Source organism: Microcebus murinus, chromosome X (assembly GCF_040939455.1).
Source record: "Microcebus murinus isolate Inina chromosome X, M.murinus_Inina_mat1.0, whole genome shotgun sequence".
Lineage (NCBI taxonomy): Eukaryota > Metazoa > Chordata > Mammalia > Primates > Cheirogaleidae > Microcebus > Microcebus murinus.
In genome coordinates, this window is record NC_134136.1 from 9,406,525 (window position 1) to 9,424,222 (window position 17,698).

Sequence of the window (17,698 nt, forward strand, 5' to 3'; positions counted from 1 at the left end):
AAGATGCCAGTTATGCCAATTACCAAATATGGCATAGTGGGAAAAAACAGAGTCAAAAATCAAGCCCTACAGGACTATAGACACTGTTTTGGAATGCTCTTATAATTACATTTAAATACATTAGACTTGATAATTAGATTTAAATACAAATATAATATACATCAAGAGTTGTCGTGGTGCTAGTTTAACAATGAAAATTCCTTCTGTGCATGGAAGAAAGATCCAAATCTTATGTTGAGCTACTGTAACTTTTATCCAGTAAAAATGAAAACTGTGGAAAAGTAAAATGGGATAAACTTTCTTGGTTTCTTTGTCAGTTGTTTGAAGATTTTTTTTCCCCAAAGGGAGACTAGAATTAGATAGTAATTTGAATTACTCTTTACCAAAGTTGCAGAAAAAGAATCTGTTTTTTTAATGGGATGTAAGATATTATTTTTTAACCTTTAATTTTCTCATTTGTTTATTCAAGGACCAATAATCTTTCACGTTAGGAAGATGAAAAATAACCCCAAACCAAAAGTAGTTGTGAGTATCCAGGAACAAATATGCTAATTTTTATTTACCTAGAGTGGAATGAAACTGGGAAATAGCAAACCTTTACTTTGTATTTCCCTTTGAATAGCTAGTAATATAACTTTCTGTACCAAAAGGACAGTTTTCTATAAGGATAATTAAGTTGTATTAAATTTCTAAGATAGCACTAGTGACATGCAAAATATTTCCTAGATCAAGTGACTAGCTATCAAAAGAAACTGTAAAGGTCAGCTCCTTGGGGATACAAATTTAAATGTCACTTGAGTAAGTGTTCCATATATATCTGTTTGATAAAATTTAAGTTATGCTTTTGTAATTTAGAATAGAAATATATTCTTGTGATTTAGTAAAGTTATCATGGAGGGGATTATATTAAAGGATTATGTATAGTATAGAAAAAAGAGAAGCACTGAATAGATGAATAAGGAGTTAGAAATTATCTTGTAATTTATCTGGAGTAACAGAGCTCTGGGGTGGATCAAAGAAAATGTTTTGGATTTGGCCTCTGGGAAACGTTTTGCTATTTTAGTACCAGGCAAAGCCAATCTAACTCAGGTTGTACACATAAAGCAGAATGTAATAAGCGAGTTACTTTTCCTACCTCCAGTGTAGTGGTGCTTACTAAAAAGAGCCCAGAAATTTATATTGCTGAGATCTAATATCACCTTTCAAACTTCTGAGTTTTCCACATCGCAGTCACTCAGGGCTAGTAAGAGGCAAATATTGTGAGATATATTTAATTATCTTAGGAGGCCAATTAAAAAGTCAATTAAAAATGAAAAATCATGTCACTAGAATGAAAAGCCAAGGGATTTTGACAATCAAGAAAACCGTAGTTTACAATTTAAGATGAACACACAAAACCATTTATGTTTATGTAGACTAAACTACAGAGTATTATTTTAAGATATGAATTGATTTTTTGAGATAAAGAAATCATATTGGCTGAACAAAATAAAAAGTTAAGTGTATAATGAAAGAGAGTTTGGACAGCTGATGAGATTTGAAAGGACTGTTGGCGACCAAAGGAATGTGTGTGAAGACTGTGGCATATTAATGCCATGGGATATTATATCGCCAGTAGGAATTACAAACATCAAGCTCCTTCTAACATCAATGTTTTAGGATGATATATAATATTCTTAAGGTGTTCTTCTGACTAAAATCATAGGTTTTAGATCATGTTTCATGTGTTAATGTAATTTAAAAATTTAAGCATATAGTTTGATTAAACCTGGTTTTAAAATGAATGAATAAATCATTAAAAGATAAGCTCTTACTTTCCCTCTCCCATACACACACACCAGAATCTCATTTATGGCTTTTACTGTTAAGAGATCTGCCCTCTTAACAAATATTTAAGTGCACAACACTGTATTGTTAACTGTGGGTACAATATTGTACAGTGGATCTCTAGAACTTATCATCTTGCATAACTGAAACTACTGAAACTTTATACCTGAAAATGGTCCAGCAGGATACCGTAGCAAATTAAGAACATGAGTTGTGGAATCAGACTGCCTGGGTTTGAACCTTGGTTCTTTTCTTTTTATTTCAGCATATTATGGGGGTACAAATGTTAAGGTTACGTATATTGCCCATGTCCCCCTCCCCTCTCGAGTCAGAGCTTCAAGCGTGACCATCCCCCAAACGTTGCACATCTCACTCATTGTGTTTGTAGATACTCATCCCCTCCTCTCCCCTCCCACCCGCCCGACACCCGATAAAAGTTTTTCCTATATGTCCACTTAGGTGTTGATCCATTAATACCAATTTGCTGGTGAGTACACGTGGTGCTTGTTTTTTCATTCTTGGGATGCTTCACTTAGTAGAATGGGTTCCAGCTGTATCCAGTATAATACAAGAGGTGCTATATCACCATTGTTTCTTAAAGCTGAATAGTACTCCATGGTATACATATACCATGTTTTATTAATCCACTCATGAATTGATGGGCACTTGGGTTGTTTCCACAACTTTGCAATTGTGAATTGTGCTGCTATAAACATTCGAGTGCAGGTGTCTTTTTCATAAAGTGACATTTGATCTTTTGGGTAGATGCCCCGTAGTGGAATTGCTGGATCAAATGGTAGATCTACTTGTATCGCTTTAAGGTATCTCCATATTGCTTTCCCCAGAGGTTGAACTAGTTTGCAGTCCCACCAGCAATGTAGGAGTGTTCCTATCTCTCCGCATTCATGCCAACATTTATTGTTTGAGGACTTTTTGATAAAGGCCATTCTCACTGGAGTTAAGTGACATCTCATTGTGGTTTTGATTTGCATTTCCCTGATCATTTGAGATGTTGAGCATTTTTTCATGTGTGTTGGCCATTATTCTGTCTTCCTTTGAGAAGTTTCTGTTCATGTCCTTTGCCCATTGTTTTGATAGGGTTGTTTGATTTTTTTCTTGCTGGTTTTCCTGAGTTCTAAATAAATTCTGGTTATCAGTCCTTTATTGGATGTGTAGCTTGCGAAAATTTTCTCCCATTCTGTAGGTTGTCTGCTCTCGTGACAGTTTCTTTGGCTGTGCAGAAGCTTTTTAATTTGATCAGGTCCCATTTATTTATTTTTGTTGCTGTTGTGATTGCCTTTGGGGTCTTCTTCATAAATTCTTTGCCTAGGCCAATGTCTAGAAGAGTGTTTCCAACATTTTCCTCTAGAATTCTAATAGTTTCACACCTAATGTTCAAGTCTGTTACCCAGCGTGAGTTGATTTTTGTGAGAGGTGAAAGGCGTGGGTCTTGTTTCAGTCTTCTACAGGTGGCTATCCAGTTTTCCCAGCACCATGTATTGAATAAGGATTCTTTTCCTCAGTGTATGTTTTTGACATTGGACAAGTTACTTAGCCTCTTTTTTGAAACCTAAGTATTTGATCCAGCAAAACAGGGATAGTAATGGTATCTATCTCACAGGGCATTTGTAAGCAATTAAATGTGCTGATGTGGGTAAAACACTTAAAGCAGAGAGTACAGTATGTAGTTAAAGCTCACTAAATGTTATATAATGCCATTTAAAGACATAATTTCCAACCTGAAGGAATTGATAATCCCACAGAGTGATATTTCTATTTTGGGAGATAATACTAATATATATGTAGAAATTGGGAAAAAAATAAGTACTAAGTAAGCAGTGTGGTATAGGCTATATATACATAAGATATGAGAGAAGAAAAAATTTCGGGTGGGATTGCAGGTGATTGAAAGTTTTATGGTATGTTTCTGCATGGGAGGAAGTGGGACTGTGAATGGAAATGAGAACATAGGCAAAAGCCTGGAAGTAGGAACAAATGAGTCACCAGATTCTTTTATGTGCAACAGAATTTAACTATGGCCATATTTTGTTCTAATTTTTCCAAAATTGAGAATTTATGTAGTACATATGAATCAATATATTTAAGGAACAAAATCATCCCTAAATACTTTAAATTATATCTTACTATATATTTTTAAGGTAATACTTTAACATACCTGATCTCACTTGAGTTTCACAAATGCCCTGTAAGAAAGGCAGGACAAATACTATCATTCTTATCTTACAGATTAGGAAGTTGAGGATCAGAGTTTATGTCACTTGCTTAAATTTATGTACCTAGTAAGTAATACAGTCCAGGTTAGCATCCAGGTCTCTGGTTTCCAAGGTAGTGCTCATGTACTATACTATTCTGCTTGCTAAATAGCAGAAGGCTTAGTAAATGAGAAATGAGGACTGACTCTTATGATAAATATTATATTTTGTCTTTGTCCCAAACAAGGAAAAAGTGTATAAGGTAAAAGTATAGGTACTTTCAAGTCACAGGTATGTTAAACAAAAATAACTAGACACCAGTTATTACTATGCCTTTGAGGTATTCTCTCTTTATGTTTTGTAATTTTTTTCCAAGGGACTGCAACACCAGAAGTGGAATAGAAATAATGTACACATGACAGATTCGGATAGAACTTTTCCTTTTTCATAGCTTTCCTTTTTTTCACTATTATCATTTATTTCCTCTGAAGTAATACCTTCTGAAACACAAAGTTAAGGAATAGACCACACTTCAGCAAATGCTTGCCCATGAATATTATATTTCAGCCACGGGCAAGTTGTTGTTGCTGTTTTAAGAACAAAGCTTCCACTGTAATATAAAAACCACTGTAAACATATCCTTGATATTCCTGTCAACATGCCAATAAAAAAGCAATTAAACAATAATAAAGCTTATAATTAACTTTTACCCATAATGTATATCATAGAGCAAAATCTCTTACATGTAGTTATACACATATACATAAATATATGCACTTCTTAAAAGAATTATAACATGGACATTCAAAATTTTCTTCAGAAATCCATTGTAGTTAATTTTGATCCCAATAATAAAAACATAGAAAAGAAGAGTAGACCCCTTTTCTTCTTCTTTAGATAAATTTTTAATTATTTCTGTTTGTATAATGGAGTACCAGTTGTCATGCTTCTTCTTTTTTTTTGTCATGCTTCTTAAGGAAGCATTATATATTATGGAGGAAGAGAACTCCCTATAGGAATCTCAATGAGCAATAAAAACTTCATTATTCTCTTTTGTGGGCCTAGGGCAGGGGCAGAAAAAACTGGAGACAAACTGGCTTCTGACTAGATTTATTTTCATAAGTTTCCAGGTTATACATTGCATCGAGCCTTTAGGGCCATTTGGCTGAATACTAGTTTGTCCCAGCACATGCATATTCTCTGCTGGAAGAAATGGCCCCCACCTTGCCTAGCCAATCAGTACTACAAAGGAGGCTGACAGTATATTTTATGTAGCTGCTGTGTCACCTCCAGTTCTCATCTAATGGCATACATGCAAAGGAATATGTTAGGATGATTGAGAACTATTTGCTAATTTTATATCTTAAAGTCTAGTTCTTATGCTTTGTAAAGATTTTAGTTGAAGACGAAAAATCTTGACCTCACACTGATGTTTTACAGTGCAAATACACAAATATTCTCTACCTTCCCATAAATGGTCAAAAATTATTTATAATTTGGTTCATAGTTGAGGAATTTTAGCACTTAAAATATCTTAAATATATAATAATGTGAATACATAAATGAGATAGATTTATAGGCACACATAGTTAAGTGTTTGTAAATTATTAATAGAAAATTTTATTTTTATTATAAATGATTTAAGAAAATACTTGTTGGGGAAACTATTTTAATTGGTTGGCAGTGGAGATGGGCTTAAACTATTCTTTACATGTTTCTTCTCCTTTTTCTGGCAAGGAGGCCTTCTTCTTGGGTATATAAGTCATGCTGGACAAAGAATGCTTTCTAAATGTAGATAGCCTTCTCCTAAAGTTGCCCCCTGAAAAGAAATATAGGAGAGGGTCAAAGCAACAATTTGATGCAGCCAGAGACAAGGTTATGACTACTGACTTCTGCATTCTAAGGACAGAATCACAGGGTTTAGTTTCATTGTGTAAAAAATGAAGGTGGATGGTTCGTTGAATATGATATGGCATGAAGCTGATTAAAAAGGCAGCTGTCACAACTATGATCATTCCTATAGCCTTTTTACGACTTGATAGATTTTTCTTCATTGAATTTTTTAGTAAGGTAAGAATGATCATTGTGTAACAGACAATTATAATAACAAAAGGGATGATGAAGCCAACAAATAATGACACATAATGCAAGATCAAAACATGATTTTTAGCTTGATTGTCCTGTGGAGGCTCAAAGCACTTGGTATTATTTTTCTCATCTTTGTAAGGTTTGGCCATTAAAAATGGAGAACTCGTCAAACTTACAAAAATCCAGATGCCAACACACACAAACCTGGCTTTTTTCTGTGTAACCAAATTAATGTTCTGGACTGGGAAAACTATTGCAACACACCGGAAAAAGCTCATGGCTGTCATAAAGAAGATGCTACAATAAAGGTTGACATACAAGGCATAGGTGCTGAGGCGGCACAAAAAATCACCAAAGAGCCAAATGCCTTTGTGAACATAATAGACCACGCGGAGAGGCAGTGTGCACACACAAAGTAGATCTGCTACTGCTAAATTAATCATGTATACTTGGAAGGCTGATTTCTCATGATACGTTTTTATGAGGACATAGAGTACAAAACCATTGCCAAAGAAGCCTACAACAGAGATCATAGAGTACAAAGTAGAATACACTTGATTGCGGAAGTCATCAATAGTGTCATGGCATGTGTTATTACTGGCAGAAGACACTGTTAGATTTCCAGCTCCATCCATGTTTCTCTAGGAAGGTCTGCTTGGTGCCTAAAATATATTAAAAAATCATTAATTTTTGCTAGACCATAAATTACAGAAAGTACTAATGTTTCATTTCATAGTGTCACTATATATACTTTTCGACCATAGCACGAAGCAAGGGTGGTGACACAATGAGAGGGATTCAGCTGTACCCTGCCTTTAGGAGAAGGGCTTAAGTCCTACAGGCACCCAGAAAACTATTCTTTTATCCTTTCCCACCTATGTTTTTCTGATGGACTTCCTCTTAATCTTTAAGACCTAGATAAAATAGCTCTCCTATATTTTAAGTCATATTACTCTAGTACTATTCTGTATATATTCCTTTTAAATGAGTTTTTCTATTGGAGAAAAGCTTTATAGATAGTAGTTTGATATATATGAATATCTATCTATCTAATCTATTGGAAGAGCTTTGAATTTTCTTAGAAAGTGAAATCTGGATGAAAATGCTTGGTTTTCTCAAGAAGTCGTCTTCCTAGGTAACATCTGCTGAGTGCTGCTCATATTTAGGGAAAATAATCTAATTTGTTATTAATGAAACTCCCTCCCCTAGAGGAGATTCTTAATCTAGTACATGGTTGATTCTATTTAGAACCACAGAACCCCATGGCTGGAGAAACCTCAGAAGCCATTTACTTATTTTAATGATATCAAAAACGTTCCAGAGGCCGGGCTCAGTGGCTCACACTTGTAATCCTAGCTCTCTGGGAGGCTGAGGCGGGCGGATTGCTCAAGGTCAGGAGTTCGAAACCAGCCTGAGCAAGAGTGAGACCCCATCTCTACTATAAATAGAAAGAAATTAATTGGCCAACTAATATATATAGAAAAAATTAGCCAGGCATGGTGGCGCATGCCTGTAGTCCCAACTACTCAAGAGGCTGAGGCAGTAGGATTGCTTGAGCCCAGGAGTTTGAGGTTGCTGTGAGCTAGGCTGACTCCACGGCACTCACTCTAGCCTGGACAACAAAGCGACACTCTGTCTCAAAAAAAAAAAAAAAAAAAAAGTTCCAGAGAGGTGAAATACATTTCTAAAGTCTGTACCATAATTTAAGGCTCAGAGGAAAGATTTGGCATAACTAGTTGGAATATACCTGTTGGGTGAGGAAATTATACTCATTCATCCTCATTCTCTTCCTAGACTTTTACTGAAAGCCTTACTGTTCAGCAATCTACAGTCATTTCTCTCTTAGCAAGAGGTTGGAACTTGGTCTAGCCTAGTTCAGCTCTATCAATCAGAGCAGTCAATCAGAATTCTTTACAGAGAGCTTGGGATGGGACACTGTAGCGTGGAAGTAGTGATTTCTTTAGTGTTCCTTCAGATTTTCCTCTTTTATTCTTTACAAAGGTGGAAGCAACTCTTCAATATATATTAATAATATAGCAGATAATCTTTGATTGAAGTCTGATTTATTGGCCTTTTACACAACGCCTGCTCCCTGGTAAGAGAGGGGCTGGGGTTTTTAAGGTGAGAAGGCTATTTAAGTGTGTACGAACTGCCAGCCATAGTGGGGACTGATCTGTACCAGGGATACAAAACCAGATCACTATGGTAGTGGTTATAGGTAGGATATAACTTCCATATTTACTACTGCTAACAATTATATTTGCTGTTTGGAATGTGCCATCCATCCATCTAGCCATCCCAACTAGTTGTTCCATTTTTTTCTTTTATTAAAAAAGTCATTATGTTTTTCCACCAAGAATTATTGGTACAAGATAAAAAATTGAACAGGAATCACTCTGAGATCATAGAGAAAAATGAGACCACTATTCTCAACCTCTGCATTATTTCTCAGTTTACTTTCCAGTTACCTACCTCTTTCACCATTGGTTCTCTGAACTCGGGTGCAGTTGTGGAATAAAGAGAAATTGCCTAAAGTTAATCCAATCTTTTTCATTAGGCTTTTATTAGGTGCTTTCCCCAAACTGGGTAGTATTATGCTGAAAGGCACTAGATGGTGCTGTTGAGATTTTTGATACAGCCTTCCTCCCCGCCCTGCACTGCAGCTCTATGGAGGTACGATTGACAAAAATTACATATACTAAATGTATACAATGTGATGATTTGTTATATATATACATTGTGACATGATTACCTAAATCAAGTTAATTGACACATCTATCACCTCACATACCATTGTGTGTGTGTGTGTGTGTGTGTGTGGTGAGAATGTATTAACACATTAACTGCCACGTGAGCTGTATTTAATGCTAGTTTTGAGCCCAGGGCCTCATGAAACATATGTAACTCACAGATCTCTTTACCTTGGGTGCTGCATGAACTATTTTTCAAGTTGCATGTAACCCACGCACAGAAAACAATAAAAAGTAACAAATTTTACATTACATTAGAAAAGATTGTTTTCAGTTTTTATTTTATTTTATTCTATTTTATTTTATTATATATAATTATATATATTATATAATATATTATATATATCATATATAATATATTATATTATATATAATATATCATATAATTATATATTATAATATAATATATATCATATTATTTTATATTATTTTATTTTATTTATTTTATTTTATTCTATTTTTGTAATAAAACACTGTGGCCCCAAGGAAAATTTTTTTTCTAGCATGGAAGTCAATGTGTTGAAAAACCTTGCTTTATTATAGGTTAGGGAGTAGAGACCAAAAGTTGATGCCAATATTTCTTTCTTGTTCAGTGACCTCTTAATAAATAGACCTCATTTAATAAGTAAAAAAAAGACCCACTTTCTTAGCAAATTTCAAGTATACAATGCGCTGTTATTATCTACAGTGACCAGGCTGTCCATTAGCTCCCCAGAACTTATTCATCTTTAACTGAAACTTTTTACCCTTTGACCAACATGTCCCCAGCCTCTGGAAACCATAATTTTACCCTCTGCTGACAGAGCCTTTGAGAAAACCACACTTGAAAGGTATTGTAGATAATTACCAGTAGCCCTTCCTACCACCATCAGTCCTCAATCTATCTTGCTACAAACCCTTTCCAGAATAATTTTTGACACACTGTAGCTTCCAAGTATGACATGTCTGTGCTTTAAAACCTTCCATGACCCCGAGTGCCTTCAGAATAAAATCCAGATTTCTTGGCATTCTAATTAAGGCTCCTTACAGTCTGACTGCAATTTATCTTTCCCAGTTTCTCTATCACTTCTCCCTTGGCACACTAGTATAGGTCAAGGAACAAATATTTTAGTATACCAGGGATATGTGTCACAAGTTTTCCCACCCATCTGTCTTTTTTCATGGCATTTCTTCTTGAATTTCTATTTTCTCCTTTCTGAAATGCCCTTTCCTCCATCTATGCATATGCGAAAACTATTCATCCAACTCAAATTATACTTCTTGACTAAGTTTTCCCTTAGCTTCTGTCCAAAGTAATTTGTATCTTTAATGAACCTCTATAGAACTTTAAATCTATATAACAAATCAGTGATTTGTATAAATGTGTTATCTTCCCTTCCAGACTATCTGGTTGATATATAAGAAAGCATCCCACACAGGGCGTAGCACATATGTACCTTGACCGTAAGTGCTCAATAAGTGTTAATTGAGTGAATTAGTAAGTGAATCGTAGAACAAGTTTATAATTTGAAGATATTATTTATCATTTAAAACCATTTAGAATTATCTTCTCATTTCAATATAATTGAAAACCTTTCCAGTCTTGGAGCCTAAAGTTGCCATGTAAGTAATGTTGCTTCCTAAAATATTAAGGAATGTACTAAATCACAAGACTAACACCCATATCATTGACATAGACTAATTATTTGTTTATTTGTTACAGGTTATAAATATTAATAAATTTGAAATTCTCAGATCTTTGAATAAAAGATGTCAAATATAACTGATAAATACCATTAAAAACATACGAAGAAACAGATGATCTCTAGTCCTGTTAATAAACTTCCCAGTCCTTATAGACCAAAATAAACTTTCCTAGAAATTTTGATATTTGGGTTCAATTGTTTAATTATGATTAAGTCAAGTTAATGATTTATATTATGCTATAAAAAGAGGATTGTAAAACCCTCAGACGAGTAGTGAATACTACAGGGGTAAAGATCATTTAGGCCAAGCCACTCATGTCACAGATGATGGCTTTACTTGTCTGAAACAGCATTTAATTAATTTTTATAGAATTTACTGCAATCCCTCAATAATGTGATACCCAGTAGATGGATACAGAGACTTTCCTTGGAAACCTAAGATGCCTAAGACCCTATCCCTGCCTTCAAGCAGCTCATAGTCTGAAGGGGGAGAGAAGTGATAGCTCAGAAGTGTGAAGGGGTTACAATATCACATAGTATGAGTCATCTTAGCACAAAATAAATGGATCGTTAATTGATTAATAATAGAAAGCAATAAACATAAATGGAATTGATTTCATTTTAGTGCAGATGATAAAGGAAGTTACTTTGTTAAGATAATTGCAAGTTGAAAAAGCAAGGTTCTTTTGAAAAATGGGAGCCATACCTCTTTCTGGCACTGCAAATGTTCCTTCTTATGGTAGTCAGTGCTTCTTATGGTGTAATATCAGAGGAAGCCCAAGCTGAAATCATAAGATTGAAAAGGAAATTAACAGCCTTAAAAGAAGTCCACAAGTGTTATGGGAGTTTAGCAGCCTTAAGTACAGATCCAGAGTATGTGATGGAACATCAAAGCTTTACTGACAGATTTAGGGATAGTCATTGGATTTCTTGCCTCCTTCTTTCCCCTGTATCCATTTTTAAATTCCCAGGGGGGAAATTTGGAATACAGACCAGGGCTAGTCACAGATTTTTGCTGCTGTGTGCAAGTAGCTTATGTATCTAAAAATGAACATGGTATTATAAAATATTCCTCTCTTTATGGAACCATCATGTTTCCCATTTTCTCTTCCAGACAGTTCATTATAAAGTTCAAAGGGGAAATAATTTGTAAGTTCACATCTGGATCTAGTTTGCTAGGAATAGGCATTAGAATATTAAAACTATGAAGTACATCTGTCTTGGATGGCTTAGGGATAGTTTTCCCTGAAGGAAGAATGACTTAAAGGACCTTGGACTCTTCTCCTTATGAACTCATAATAACATTTATTGTTTATACCACTAATTAACATATATATTTTTGGGAATCGACTGTTTTGTAACCTTGTGTAGTTAACTTTTCATAAGTGTATGTCTCTTCTCTTCAATTAAATTATATCTGAGAATCTAACAAAGTATAACAAATCTCCAAGAAATGAGCAGAGACAAATTTTCTTAAAGCAGTAGCAACCTGAATGCTTTTCTTCTAAATTTTTGTTCTCCTATAACAACTTTCATTCCTGTCTACAAGGTCACCCACCAGAGGCCAACAAAATAAACACCTTCCTCTAGTTTATTCTTAACAAGTAGAAATGGGCTGGAACCTTCCAAAGGAACTCTATTGAAAAAAGAATAAAGAAAATCAAAAGGAAAATAAAGGAAATGCAAAAATATAAAACATAGTCTAGTTTTAAAAGCAGGAAAGTGAACCTACAGCTACAATGTGGTAGTTTGAGTACACACTTTACTCAGATAATCATTTTTCAGATTTCCAGTTTCTTCTCCCTCTCCAAGTTGTCTTGCCTTCTCCATGTAAGGAGTTGACATAGGTAAACTACTATAATCTGGGTAAAGTGTGGGTTGCAGGTAGGGAATTACTCACAGTTGGCTTTTATGTTTTGTTAATCAGGTAGTAAACTTTTAAAAAAAAGTTTTTCCAGCTTGTCCTGGGTCTCTATGTATCAATAAAGATGTAGTGACAGAATGTTGAATGTAATGTATAAAGATCCTTTCTGATCTTGAAATCATATGATTGCACTCATCTGTGAAGAAAATTAACTTTGGCTGTCACAGTTTTATGTTTATACAAAGCTTATATTTCTCCCTAATGTGGAAAGAGAAAGAAAGTTTATGAATTTCTAAGATCCATGTATGAGAAGTGTTATATTACCAGCCTAATGCACTATCTAGTTATCCATTTCCATGGAGGCTGTGCAATTACAATTTAGCCCAATCTTTACATGCACAAGTAAGTAAATGTCACATTATATGGACAACAGTGTAGTGTTTTTTTTTTTTTAAGTTTGGTAATCTGAGGGGGTCTTTTATGGCTCCTTTAGGAATTCCCAGCTTTGCAAATAGCAAGAACTCAATACTTTCAATCCTTGCCCCACTTTCCTTTTTTGTTTCCTTGAGGACTCTTCTTTCCGGCAGAAGCTTGATCCAATATTGGATTCTACCACTCTTATCTGGGTGATTGAGTGGGTGAAGGTGAGATAATGAAGTAAAGCTGTGTATATATGATTTTGATTTCAGCTGTTAAATTCAGAAATTACTCAAATCCTTTATTTGGCTCATGTGAAGGCCAATTCAATTCAGGTCAACAAATATTTATGGAGCCACTATTCTTATAAGGAAGAGGTTATTCTCTTTCCAGTAGTCTTTAGCCTCTATTGAACCTGTAACCTGATCAAGTTTTAGTGAACAACGTAAATAAGAGAGCTCAGAGATTTTCTAAGACTATAAGGTTCCAGCTCATACACCATACAACTTAATTGCTGCTGAAATATAATTATATATGAGCAAGAATCAATTACATACTGTTGTGCTCAGTGTGATCCAAGTCCAGTATCTTCTACTAAATGAAAAGGTAATAATACCTCTTTTATGTTTCTAGACAAACAAAAAGCCATTCTTGATCTTCTCGACTGAATTTCATATTTCTCTTGTTTGAAGTGCTGTAGTGTGTTTTTGTACCTTCCTTGATAATTTTCATTTATTGCTTTGTCATTAGTTATCTCTGTGGTCATTCAATTTAAACTTCCTATTAATTCCACCCCAGTCTCACTAGACTGAAAAGGCAATAAACAAGTCTTATTCTTTTTGTATTTCCTGTTGTAGATAGTATGGTGCCTTTTAAATATTAGTTCATTTGGGTTAATCCATTTTCTTTATCATTTAATTGATGTCTTATCAAAATCAGCAGGAATCCTTGCATGGAGAAAGACAATGGGCATGGTGGAAAATTTCTAGGATTGGTAGGCAGAAGACCTGGTCATACTTTTGGCTCTGGTGGATGATTCAATTGAGTGATCTTGAGAAAATTACTTCCTCTCTGTGATCTCTCCACTTATCTGTAATACAATCGGGTTTGGATTATATGGTTCCAAAAGTCCCTTCTAGTCTACCATTCTATAATTCTATGAAGACCAGGATATTTTTTTTCTTGAAAGTAAGATAAGAGATCTATAGCTTCAAGAAGAGGAACACGAACATAAGTTTTTGCAAGTTTAACTTAAAACTATGAGTTGTCGCCTGAGCCTCTCTCAGGTGAACATCTGAGAGAAAGACTCACTTAATCCCTCTTTCAATGTATCAGGTATGATAATAGGGGGCTTGGTCACACCCCCTAAAAGCAGCATAGTAGTTCTAGATTTGATGGAGATTTCTAAACAAAGTGCTAATTTTCTGATTTAAAGTTACCTCATTTTTGAGATTAGGTTGTTAATTTGTGATCTTTCTGTCTCTTTAATGTAGATATTTAGTACTATACACTTCCCTCTTAGTACTGCCTTTTCTTTTTTTTTTTTTTATTTTGGCATATTATGGGGGTACAGATTTTAAGGTTTCAATAAATGCCCATTTCCCCCCTACCCCCAAAAGTCTGAGTCTCCATCATGACCATCCCCCAGATGGTGCACATCTCACTCATTATGTAAGTATATACCCGCCCCCCTCCCCCCTCCCACCTGCCCAATACCCTATTACTGTAGCACCTATGTGTCCACTTAGGTGCTACTCAGTTAATACCAGTTTGCTGGAGAATATATCTGGTGCTTGTTTTTCCATTCTTGGGATACTTCACTTAGTAGTATGGGTTCCAGCTCTAACCAGGAAAATATAAGATGTGCTATATCACCATTGTTTCTTAGAGCTGAATAGTACTCCATGGTATACATAAACCACATTTTATTAATCCATTCTTGGATTGATGGGCACTTGGGCTGTTTCCACAGCCTTGCAATTATGAATTGTGCTGCTATAAACATTCGAGTGCAGGTGTCTTTTTTGTAGAGTGTCACTGGATCATTTGGGTAGATGCCCAGCAATGAGATTGCTGGATCAAATGGTAGATTCACTTGTATTGCTTTAAGGTATCTCCATATTGCTTTCCACAGAGGTTGAACTAGTTTGCAGTCCCAACGGCAGTGTAGGAGTGTTCCTCTCTCTCCGCAACCACGCCCCCATTTATTGTTTGGAGATTTTTTGATAAAGGCCATTCTCACTGGGGTTAAGTGATATCTCATTGTGGTTTTGATTTGCATTTCCCTGATGATTAGAGATGTTGAGCATTTCTTCATATGTTTGTTGGCCATTCTTCTGTCTTCTTTAGAAAAATTTCTGTTCAAGTCCTTTGCCCACTTTTTAATGGGGTTATTTGATTTTTTCTTCCTAATTTTCGTGAGTTCTAAGTATATTCTAGTTATCAGTCCCTTATCGGATGCATAGGATGCAAAAATTTTCTCCCATTCTGTAGGTTGTCTGTTTACTTTCATGACTATTTCTTTGGCTGTGCAGAAGCTTTGTAGTTTGATCATGTCCCATTTATTTATTTTTGTTGCTGCTGTGATTGCCTTTGGGGACTTCTTCATAAACTCTTTGCCCAGGCCGATGTCTAGGAGAGTGTTTCCAACTTTTTCCTCTAGAGTTCTAATAGTTTCATATCTTAGGTTTAAGTCTGTTATCCAGCGTGAGTTGGTTTTTGTGAGAGGTGAAAGGTGTGGGTCCTGTTTTAGCCTTCTACAGGTGGCTATCCAGTTTTCCCAGCACCATTTATTGAAGAGGGATTCTTTTCCCCAGCGTGTATTTTTGTCTGCTTTGTCAAAGATTAGATGGCTATATGAGGATGGTTTTATATCAGGATTCTCACATCTGTTCCACTGGTCAATATTCCTGTTTTTGTGCCAATACCATATTGTTTTAATTACTACAGCTTTGTAGTATAGTTTGATATCTGGCATATTAATGCCTCCCATTTTGTTTTTGTTGCCTAGAATTGCTCTTGATATTCGGGGTCTTCTTTGGTTCCATATGAAGTGTAAAATTATTTTTTCTATATCTGTGAAGAATGCTGATGGGATTTTAATAGGTGTTGCATTGAATCTGTAGATCAGTTTGGGTAGTATAGACATTTTGATGATATTGAGTCTGCCGATCCACGAGCATGGTATGGATTTCCATCTGTTTACATCCTCTGCTATTTCCTTCCTCAGTGTTTCATAGTTCTCCCTGTAGAGGTCTTTTACGTCCTTGGTTAAGTACATTCCTAGATACTTTAATTTCTTTGTTGCTATTGTGAAGCGAATTGAGTCTTTGATTTGGTTCTCAATTAGATTGTTGTTGGCGTATATGAATGCCTCTGATTTCTGTGTATTGATTTTGTATCCTGAGACTTTTCTAAATTCATTGATCAGTTCCAGGAGTTTTTTGGTTGAATCCTTGGGGTTTTCTAGATACAATATCATATCATCAGCAAACAGTGAAAGTTTGATCTCTTCTGCCCCTATTTGGATACCTTTGATTCCATTTTCCTGTCTGATTGCTGTAGCCAAGACTTCCAGCACTATGTTGAACAGAAGTGGAGATAGTGGGCAGCCTTGTCTGGTTCCAGTTCTAAGTGGGAATGATTTCAATTTTTCCCCATTCAGTATGATGTTGGCTATGGGTCTGTCATATCTGGCTTGTCTCATTTTTAGGTATGTCCCTTCTATGCCTATTTTCTTAAGTGTTCGTATCATGAAAGGGTGTTGAATTTTGTCAAAAGCTTTTTCTGCATCTATTGAAAGAATCATGTGGTCTTTGTTTTTGCTTCTGTTTATGTGGTGAATTGCATTTATAGATTTATGTATGTTGAACCATCCCTGCATCCCTGGGATGAAGCCCACTTGGTCGTGGTGGATGATTTTTTTGATAAGTGTCTGGATTCGGTTAGCTAAGATTTTGTTGAAAATTTTTGCATCTATATTCATTAGGGATATTGGTCTGTAGTTTTCTTTTTTTGTTGCATCCTTTCCTGGTTTTGGTATCAGAGTAATATTCGCTTCATAAAAGGTGTCGGGGAGGTTTCCGTCCTTCTCGATGTTGTGGAATAGTTTCTGCAAGATAGGTACTAGTTCTTCTTTGTAAGTATGGTAAAATTCAGGTGTGAAGCCATCTGGACCGGGACTTTTCTTTTTAGGGAGATTTTTAATTGCTGTTTCTATTTCAGCTGTTGAGATTGGTCTGTTCAGGGAATCTATTTCTTCCTGGTTGAGCCTAGGGAGGCTGTGTGTTTCTAGAAATTTGTCCATTTCCTCCACATTTTCCAGTTTGTGTGCATAAAGATTTTTGTAGTATTCATAAATTGTATCTTGTATCTCTTTGGGATCAGTTGTGATATCTCCTTTTTTATTCCTGATGGAGCTTATTAGAGATTTCTCTTTTCTGGTTTTCGTTAGCTTAGCCAATGGTGTGTCAATTTTGTTTATTTTTTCAAAGAACCAACTTTTTGTTTTATTAATCTCCTGAATAGCTTTCCTGTTTTCAATTTCGTTTAGTTCTGATTTGATCTTGTTGATTTCACTTCTTCTGCTGGGTTTGGGGTTGGTCTGTTCTTCTTTTTCCAGCTCTTTGAGTCGTTTCATTAGATTGTCTATTTGTGATCTTCTTGTCTTTTGGTTATAGGCATTTATGGAGATAAACTTTCCTCTCAGAACTGCTTTAGCTGTGTCCCAGAGGAGTTGATAACTTGTCTCTCCATTGTCGTTTTCTTCATAGAAGTTTTTTATTTCTGTCTTGATTTCTTCATTTACGAAGTAATCATTTAGTAGGAGGTTGTTTAATTTCCACGTTTTTGTGT

The 17,698-nt window shown here is 35.3% G+C and overlaps 1 protein-coding gene across 1 annotated transcript in view; it reads right to left on the minus strand.

The window, feature by feature from the left end:
- Positions 1-5,692: 5,692 nt before the first annotated feature.
- CYSLTR1 (cysteinyl leukotriene receptor 1) overlaps positions 5,693-17,698 on the minus strand; it is a 35,803-nt gene continuing 23,797 nt past the window's right edge. The window contains exons 2-3 of the mRNA XM_012755360.2: positions 11,270-11,345; positions 5,693-6,790 (exon numbers count right to left, since the gene is read on the minus strand). Coding sequence (XP_012610814.1) covers positions 5,741-6,763 — 1,023 coding nt within the window. The 5' untranslated portion in view covers positions 6,764-6,790; positions 11,270-11,345 and the 3' untranslated portion in view covers positions 5,693-5,740. The remainder of the gene's footprint in view (positions 6,791-11,269; positions 11,346-17,698) is intronic.